The 10,304-nt window shown below is 31.0% G+C and overlaps 1 protein-coding gene across 1 annotated transcript; it reads left to right on the forward strand.

Annotated features, from left to right (window-relative positions):
- Positions 1-770: 770 nt before the first annotated feature.
- On the forward strand, positions 771-5,667 carry LOC105838217 (histone chaperone asf1). Its single transcript, XM_036285828.1, has 3 exons — positions 771-1,234; positions 4,369-4,484; positions 4,597-5,667. The coding sequence occupies exons 1-3, from the start codon at positions 1,126-1,128 to the stop codon at positions 4,969-4,971; spliced, it is 600 nt and encodes a 199-aa protein (XP_036141721.1). The 5' UTR covers positions 771-1,125; the 3' UTR covers positions 4,972-5,667.
- Positions 5,668-10,304: the final 4,637 nt, after the last annotated feature.

The raw sequence follows: 10,304 nt of genomic DNA on the forward strand, positions 1-10,304 counted from the left end.
TCAAATTACTAAACATATACATTTTAATATATTTTGTAAATTAATTAATTTTTTAATTCATTTTTACTGGTTACATTATAATCATATTTTATATTTTTACAATATATCTTATTTAACACATATATTTTGTGTTAGTCATTCAAATTTTCCGCCAAAAGCGTGTACGCTGACTACAACTTTAATGGCTTCCAGTATTCTATTGGTCACACTTTTTTACCTCAGATTATTAGGGTATGCCATATCCATTTTAATGAGATCAGTGTTATAGGTCTTTAATGCATTCTAATGCGGCAAAGCTCTAAATGGCTGCTTCTATGACGCACGTTCTATTCCGCAGCTCTATTCCGCACCATGTGATTTCGGCCTAACTTGTTGCATCAGCGCAGCAGTGCAGCGAAAAAGAACAGACCACATGACATGCGCCTTTTGAGCGTTCATAAAATGCAAAATCAACAATATTGTATACATCGACATATAGAATGGACTGAGCATTGCGATAGGTTAGCGCGCGCCTGCTTTAGAGTGAGAGGTACTACACCTGAGGCCTATGTTTGTCTCTTTTGCAAGCTTCTGATTTGTTATTTCGTCCCCCTCCATTCACGGAGGAGGACGAAATAACAAATCAGAAGCTTGCAAGAGAGACAAACATAGGCCTCAGGTGTAGTACCTCTCACTCTAAAGCAGGCGCGCGCTTGCCCATCGCAATGCTCAGTCCATTCTATATGTCGATGATTGTATATAGTGAAGGCGCTATAACCACCTATAACATGAAAATATACCTCGTGCGCATGTTGCTCTATAATTATAGCGCGAATTTCTTATCACACTCGCGTCTGTGTGAATAATGTATTATATTATTTCACTCATCGAACAGTCGCTTTTTAATGGTCGCGTAGTACCGGAAGCGTACTTCGATTCGTTTGCCGCCAAATTACCCAGCGTGCTGCGATGAAGTTGTTTATCTGTCGGCTCGTGGACCTACGACTGTAGTGGGCTGTAGTGTGGATAATCACGTTGAACGCAGGCACACGTTACACGTTATATCGCGTTGTGCCACAGAATCTTTTTGCGTGCTTATTAGGATCCACTTCGTTGTTTGAACTTTCTAAATTTACGAGCTGTATCATGGCAAAGGTACAATTAGCGAACGTCGCTGTTCTGGACAATCCCTCGCCGTTTCTGAATCCGTTCCAGTTCGAGGTCACGTTCGAATGCATCGAGGAATTGAAAGAAGGTGCGAATTTCGATCTTGTGTATATGACGGTCCGACATTGTTGCTCTATTTATGCGAGATTCTCGCATGTATATTCTATGTTTAGGTTTAGGTTTAGGTTAATTTCACGATTGCCATGATGTGCTACAAGTTATAAGTATTTTTCCTATATAACCAAACGTGATAAACTCAGCAAAATTGCGCGAATTTATGATTGCTTATGATTCTGGTAATTTTGCTATATGTTTGCTTCAATAATTTCAATTATATGGACACTGGCACATGCACATAACAATACATATATACATATGTATGTATGTGTATTGTTGCCTGCATGTTACAATGTCCATATACTTGAAAATATTGACAAACATAGCAAAATTATATATATATATATATATATATATATATATATATATATATATATATATATAATTATCAGTACTTCAACGACAGTAAGATAGTAGCAAAATTATTTCACCTTGTTGGCAATGACAGCATTACGCGATCCTATAAATTCTTCCAACATAACAGTAATAGCATCAATTTTTAATTGTACAATTTTAAACAATAAATTGCTAGCAAGTTGTTGACAAGTGGCTATATACACATTGTCATTTTAAAAGCATTGATTTGTCAACAAATTAGACTCATTAGTTACAATTCTAATAGCAATGCATGATTGCAAGCTATGTACTAATAACAATACAGACACCTTGCTATCTGTGGTAATATACTTGATTATATAAAGTACATAATTATTTTTTATGAAAAGGATGCTCTAATAATTAAAGTTTTTGTTTGTCATACTTTTATAGAATATAAGGTATCCAAGTTAAATAATACCAATCTCTAAATAAAGCCTACTATTGAATTTGCCATTTAAAAAGATATTTCATGCTTAGAGTATGTTTAAAAAATATCAGAAATAAAAAAAATTAGAATCAACAGCAATATTTTTGGCAATTAAAACTTTGTAACCAAGATGTGTGCTGTTATGTAGGCTATTTTTATAAAAATCAGATTATAACATATATAACACATCAATTTGATTTATTATAACATATAGAGGAAAGACATCAAATTTGGAACAGTTTTCTAAATTAGAACTCTCTTATGTTTTGGAAACTAAATATTGCATCAAATGAATACCGATAAAAATAAAGATATGTTTAGTTAATTAAAGAAATAAAAACCTATATTTTGTACATTCATATACTTTTTTATATAAAATCTATGTAAAAACGAGTTTGTCAAAAGTGAGAATTATACTTGCACGATTCTGTCTCTTTGGCAAACCTAATGAAATAACATTGAGTCTGTAAGACTACACAACACAGAATAAGATATATAAATCAATAAAATATAATATTAATACTTCGATCGCATACAAATTCCAAATTAGGCACTCATTTTTCAGATTTTTAACACGTGTCACGAAAACATTAATTATTAAAAATACAAAACAGTATTATAAGAATTACTATACTATTTGACAGAAGATACTTTCTGATTTGTATTCATATTTTCAATTATTTTTCTATTATTTAAGAAATATTGTCCAAAAACAAAGTAATGTTCCAAATTTGATGCCTTTCCTCTAATAATTTTCTAACTATAGAAAGTAACATTTATGTATCAACTTTCTAAAACAAATATATTTTTTTAGAAACATTTTTATTAAATAAAGCTTGCTTATATGATTATTATTTATTATATATGTGGATTATCAAAGAATTATTACAGAATAATAATTATCAATACTTCTAACTTTTGGGAAACTAAATTGTACTAAGAAAATTGTACTCAAATGTTAGAAATTTCCACAAAGATTAAAATATTAAATATAAAAATATTTAAAAATTAAAGATAAATTTAAGATAATTGTGATGTTTGAGAATAGAATCTTAAGGGATTTTATTTTTGTAATTAATAATTCTAAAGCTAATTTATATATATAGTATCTTTCTTATTTTTAATTTGTTTTTGTTTTGGGTTTTATTATATACCTATATACCTATATACATAATAAAGTCTAATATTAATTAAAAAATTTTATTTATTTATTTGTACATTATATATACATATTCTCTATATGTAAGATATATTTTTTATAAGTGATGAAAATAAAAATAAAATAAATTTTATTAGTACATTAATTCTTCCGATCGGTATTTGTTAAACATTAATGGATTGTAAATCGCCTAACGGTCTGCATCGGATCTTTGTGATGAATATAATTTTTACTTCTATTAAATTAAATTAAATTTCTTAGCTTCATTTAAACTGCGCGCCGACAGACTTACAACACAGTTTTACTAGCAAAATTTCGATGCTCAAGAGCATCTTAAAATCCCCCTTCTCCGAAAAACTTTTAAGATCTAAACATCATGTTTTGTTGAAAAACATACTGAAAAATTTTTCCCTTTTTTGCGAAAATGCATACATATAAAAAAAAATTTATTTTTAGAGAAAAAATTACGTGAAAATTGTTTATAACAAAGTTTACAATAAAATTAAAAATCCGTATGTACTTTGGTGAAAAATCCTATTTTGAAGCTATAGTAAAAATTTCAAATAAATCAATAAAGATTTGACAGAGTTATGGTTCTGCCCAATTTGAAAAATATGGTTTCAAAAAATACGTGTTTAAAGTTTTAAATAACGATATTTTGTAAATAAAATAAAATTTTTATTTACCACTAATCTGCTATTTCGGCACTATGTATAGTTGCCATTTTGGATCGACATTTTTGTCCTCTTCTTTCCTTAGTGATTTAAAGTCTCTATGAGCCTGTTTTGTTCTGTTCGTCAATGAGAGAATTATTTGACTACTCGAGCGCACTCCAAGGCGCTCGGCAATACGGCCTCATAAACACCATTAAAAATTTTTTTTTGTATTGGGACCACTTACATACTATTTTTGATATCTTAAGGTAGCCAAAAAAATTTTTTTCAATTTTTTGAAAATTCCATGGTGGTCTAACTTCTTAATAAGGTAAATTAAGAGTACTAAACCTTATTTGACTTATTTTAGTTATTTCAATTTAGCATTTTAGTTGTTTCAATTCTCTAGAATTTAATGTTATATTTTTATGTATATGTACATATGCAGAGAAACTATTTATTAATATATAATATTGATATTCTTTTAGATTTGGAATGGAAGATGATATATGTAGGCAGTGCAGAGTCGGAGGAATTTGATCAAGTCTTAGATACCATTTATGTTGGTCCAATCCCTGAAGGGAGACATATGTTTGTATTTCAGGTAAGATATGAATCAGCAGATATAAATCCATGTGTTCCATATTATTAATTGATCTAATTTGATGTTAAATGGTTATCATTTCTGATTATTTCTTTTTTCTTTCTGCCATTAGGCTGATCCACCTGATGTAAGCAGGATCCCTGTCAATGATGCTTTAGGCGTAACTGTTGTGTTACTAACTTGTTCATACAGAGGTCATGAATTTGTTCGCGTGGGCTACTTTATAAATAACGAATATACAGATCCAGAACTTCGGGAGAATCCACCTCCGCAGCCACAATTCGATAAGGTTCAAAGGAATATACTTGGCGACAAGCCTCGTGTTACTAGATTTAAAATCAATTGGGATGACTGTCCGACTGGAACGGCGAATAATCTTCCCGAGGGCATTGATGCGCCGGCGTTAGAAGACACGTCGCAGGATGCACCTACATCTACATTAGGTTTTACAGAGAATACACAAAACGGTGGAATGGAAGTGATGTGAGAAATTATTTGCTACTGATAATGAAAATAACTCTGTGAACTAGCATTATAACAGTTTAAATGATAAACGTAGTACCTGGAAAGAAGATGGAGAAGAAAAGTATACAATCGGTGAAAAAATATATATAATTTTTAAAAATTACGCAAAATAACTTTCCATATAATAATTGATGTTTTCCTTCGATAAAACTCAAGATATTTGTGTACATTTTGAAAAAAGAACTCTATGTTAATAATGTGATAACTTTATGCCTGATTAAGACAGAAATTGTTTTTAAATTAATAGTTTACAACATAATTGCCTTTGAGTTTCTCTCAATCAATAAAAGTACAACTTGCTATCTCTCTAAAGTAATGTAACTTCTGAAAAAAAATCTTATAAATATTAAACAATTTTTACATCAATTGTGCACAAATATATTAAACAATAAATAATTATAATTCTCTATAAATGCAACAGCAAATTTAAATACACACTTATACAATTATTGTTTAAAGTTACATGTGTTTAAGTAGCTTATAATTTAAATTTTGAAGCTAAAAGATGTTTGATGTTTTTTTAAGTATTATATCATTATTGTGCTTATTATAACGTCATGTTGCATTAGATCGTAAGACAGTTTCCATTTTTATTAATGTATATACGTACGTACTAAGATAAAAAAATACATATTATGTTTTTTACTTGAAAAAAAAAGCTCTCTTTTCCCTTTCCTAAGGAGAGGAGAGAGGCCCTTTCTCCCTCTCCTCTCTTTACAATCTGTCTTCAAAATTTAATTCAATTTATAATTACTTAAGTTATTGTATTTAACAAAGATTTTAGTGCTAGTGAGTTTTTTCCATGGTAAAATACATACAAGGACGGATCAAAAAACACGACACGAAAATATATATATTAATATAAAATACTATAGAAAATTATTCCCTATGACTAAACATCTCTACAAAAATTCAACTCTAAGGGCCAGTTGTTCCAACTTCTTAGTAAACTTACCTACCAGGTAATCATGTGTCTGTCTTTATTTATTTAAGAAAAGAAATGAAGATAGACACATGATTACCTGGTAGGTAAGTTTACTAAGAAGTTGGAACAACTGGCCCTTAGAGTTGAATTTTTGTAGAGATGTTTAGTCATAGGGAATAATTTTCTATAGTATTTTATATTAATATATATATTTTCGTGTCGTGTATAAACATATATTTATCTAATAGATAAGTTTACCAAGAAGTTGGAACAACCGACTTTTAATGATTCTTTTCTATTGGCGAGTCTTAAATTTAAAAAATTAAGAAATTGTTCTAACTGTTGAGATTTATATTTGTATGATAAAAATGCAAATATTAAGTTTTTTATATGCTGATATAAAAATAATATGTTTCCTTAGAGACTTATGCTAAGACTCCATGTATGCGGTGAGCTCCGGCAAACGCACGCGGTGACCAATCAGAATTTAAACGCTTGCTGTGACTTGCCGGAACCCGACCTCCGCCTGATTGTTGATTGGTCACCGCATGCGTTTGCCGGAGCTCACCGCAGACATGGAGTTTTAGCATTAACTCCCTCTGAATCGATCATTATGCAATGGTCACCGGTATCTCTTGTCTATACAAATAATTTGTGCTTAAAAAATGCTATTTTTAAGGTATTTTTTCATGCTCGTAATTCTTTAGAGATTAGTTTTCACGTACTTCAAGAAATTAAATATGATCGCTACTTTCTTTTTTTATAATGCATAATTATTCACAATACACATATCAACTGCTTACCTTGATAATAATTGCTTAAGTCAATATAGTTTTTTTTTTTATATTAAATATACTTAATTCTTTATATATTTTACTCTGATACTGGAATGTACAGATTATTGTAACACAAGATTTGTAGTACCTAATGATACTAACAACTGGACTAACAAATGATTACTATTTTCTAATATTATGACGAGTATATATTTAAATATAATTAAGATGTTTAATATTATAATAAGACTTTAATAATATTTTTTAAATAAAATAAAATTTTTGAATAACGCTATTCATGTATTACAATATATGAATAAGTTTAATATAATGATATATTAAACTTTATTAAGATAGATTAACTCATTAACGCCCAAGCGCACGCATTTTTTACATAATTTTCAGCGACTTTATTTGCAACGTTAAAGGTCTATAAAAAAGTGTGAAAAGTATCATTTTTAACGTAAAATTTTACGCTCTTTCAGAATCTGTCGTCAAAATTTGTGTAAAAAATATTCCAAAAAAGTTATGACGGGTTTTAAGTCAAAAAATACGAAAAAATTGTAAAAACTTTTTTTCAATATTTTTTTTACATCGAAATAGTATGAAACTACAACTTTTCGCAACCATCAGTGCACAAAATATTTGTACTTTAAGGGTATATTTTTAAAATTTGTAAAAATTGTTATTTTTATTGAAAAATAGCAGCTAAATCGCAGAAATTTACGAATTATCGTATTTTTTCCACAATAATTCGTAAATTGCGGACAATTAACGGCTTATTATTACTGAAAATAATGGGATTAATATTTGCAGTTCATTTTCGATCAAATACACAATTTTTAAGATGATGGATTTAATATGGCGACCAAAAAGTGTAAAAATTTCGATTTTTCTTAAATTTCTCCATGAATTCTTTCTCGAAAACAGTTTTATGCACGGACTATTATCAGTTTATGAATTCATTTATTAGTATATATCAATGGATAAATTCATAAAATTATTAAGCAATAAATTTAAAATAGTAGAAACTGTTAGTTATTAAGTTTTATTAATGTTATATACACTACTAAAAAAAAATAGGGAACACTTTTTGTATACCAAAAATTTAGGCTATTTTCAAACCGCTGGAACTCAGCAAAAAATTATCGTAGAAACAAAATCCAAAAAGCGTTTTAAAGCTTAAAACTTCTTCTTTCAAACGCTTTTTGGCGATTTCAGTTATCTTTTTTTTCATCAACGTGACAATGATGAAGCTTAACCCGTTAAACTGAAAAATTTTGCGAATTTGCTGCACTGCATCTCGCGTGAAAAAAATCAGAGAATTTTTATTACTTGCATCTCAGAGCGGGATCTTTTTTTTATTTTGAGTAGTTGTTCATTGCTGTACGATTTTTTTTGACCGAGTTGAAATTTTAAGAAAAAATGGCAATTTTTATTTTTATCGCTTGTTACTCGTGAACAGAGATCAACGTAGAGCGCTCAGCAAAAAGACGTTAAAAAACTGAAAATTTGCACTTTTGAATGCTGTTATTAATTTTTCACAGTTTTACTTTTTTTAACAACAAATCGCGTTCAAAGATTACGTAAAAATCACATATTTTACGGTTTTCATTTAGTTCAATGTACTGTTGTGAAGAAAGATTCAATCACATCGCTAAAACAAAGTTTCATACGATTACTCTCCTGCAGTAATAAACACTAACGTTCATAAAACATTTTTATTCCACGTGTTTATCATTCTTGGAAATTGTGTACAACGTTTTTTCAACCATTTTTCTACATTCTTTTGACCAAGTTACAAAGTCAACCTTACATTTTTTTTAATGACGCTTACCGCCGGCATTAGTGTTATCCAATGTGCACCGCGTGGAGAATCCCGGTCGGATTGTGCACATCGCGCGCGCGCGTGTATGTGTGTGTTTCACAGCAAAGGTAAAGACCCCGCGGTTCGTCACGCGCGCGCTCGCGACTGTTCCTTGGCTGCGTTCCGAAATTTACTGTCGGTACTGAAAATCTACAGTATATGTGACGTAAACTATAGATTTTTAATACTGCCAGTGAATATCGGAACGCAGCCATTGCAATTTCTTAAATATTTTATGTCGTTTCAAATTCGTTCAAATGTCTACGCGGCATTTTGACAATTTTGTATACGAGCTCAATACTCTACGTCTACGAGAATCGTCTGTGTTAAACACATAGAGCTTGTATTAATGGAGGGGCCTTGGTGCATTGCGACGCGCGCGGAGAGAATCGACAGAGAGGTGGATATATTCTGTCTTTTTTCGTGTGGGAATAGGTTCGTAACTATACAATTCAAGGCTCGATTCTCGAACTCGTACGAAAAAAAATTGCTTACAAAGATAACACTGTGTATTCATTAAGTGGTACATAATTTAGAATCTAAAAGATGCATGCCAATCAATGAATGCACAGTATTACTTTCGTATGTAAAAATTTTTTGTACTAATTGTAACAACCCGAGGCCCAAGTAGGCACCAAGTAGGTAGGCTCGTACCTGTCGTACCTTCTTCCTTCTGCGCTTCTTTCCTTCTGGAAAACGGAGTGGTGGGGATGTCCAACACGAAAAGAGACAGAATATATGAGAATATATTCATGTCTCTGTCGATTCTCCCCGCGCGGACTCCGGCATATAACAATGGCCTCTCCATTAATACAAGCTCTATGATTAAACATTTGTTTTAAAGCCTCTATACATAAACATTACATGTAAACATTACGAGTACGCACTTACATACATGCCGTAATGTTTACGTACAAAAAGGGACTTTGAAATAAATTTTCAGTACACAAACGACTTTCATAGTATATTGAGCTCGAAATCGTTTAAGAAAAGCCGACTTTTGTTCTCGTTCTCGTGCTCGAGTGCCGAGTCTTACACTTAGACATCGTTAGATTTGTCTTCAATATAGTTTTAAAAAAAGCGGGTTTTTTTCGAAAAATTGGTTTTTGGGAAAAAAATTACTGTTTGCTGTATATATGCGAACAGAAATGCCTGGCTATACTCACTACACTAATTCCGAAAGGTTTCTGAGTGTATCTTTCTCTTTCCACATGTTTTCGTATTGGAAAAAAGACACATTTTGAACTAGCGCAGTTAGTGTAGCCAGACGTTATTGTTTGCAAGTGTACGTTGCGCAATGAATACGATAGCATCTCAAATCTATCAGTAAGTGGTTTATGTTAAGTACAAATTAAAACTAATTTTAAAAATTTTTATATACATCAATGTAATAGTCTAAATGCTAATCGTGCATCTCGTGAATTTGAACCATATCCCGCGAAGTCATGTTGCACTGAACTGACACCGTCTCTCATATAGTAGTTCGTGCAGAATTCTTGCACTATAATGCAAAGACTCTGCACTAAATTTTCCAATAAAACAGCGCGCATCGTTTTCACGCGCACCGAAACGCCAGTACGTGAAATACGTTGCCTGCGGCCTGCGGCGAATGCGCATTTAGTGCGCATTAGTTCTCCCACTGAAGAACGCTATAAAAGAGGCATAAATATGCGAGAATGTTTAACAGTAATTGATCAGAAAGGAGATAACACAATATTAAACACGCA

Source organism: Monomorium pharaonis, chromosome 4 (assembly GCF_013373865.1).
Source record: "Monomorium pharaonis isolate MP-MQ-018 chromosome 4, ASM1337386v2, whole genome shotgun sequence".
Taxonomy (NCBI): domain Eukaryota; kingdom Metazoa; phylum Arthropoda; class Insecta; order Hymenoptera; family Formicidae; genus Monomorium; species Monomorium pharaonis.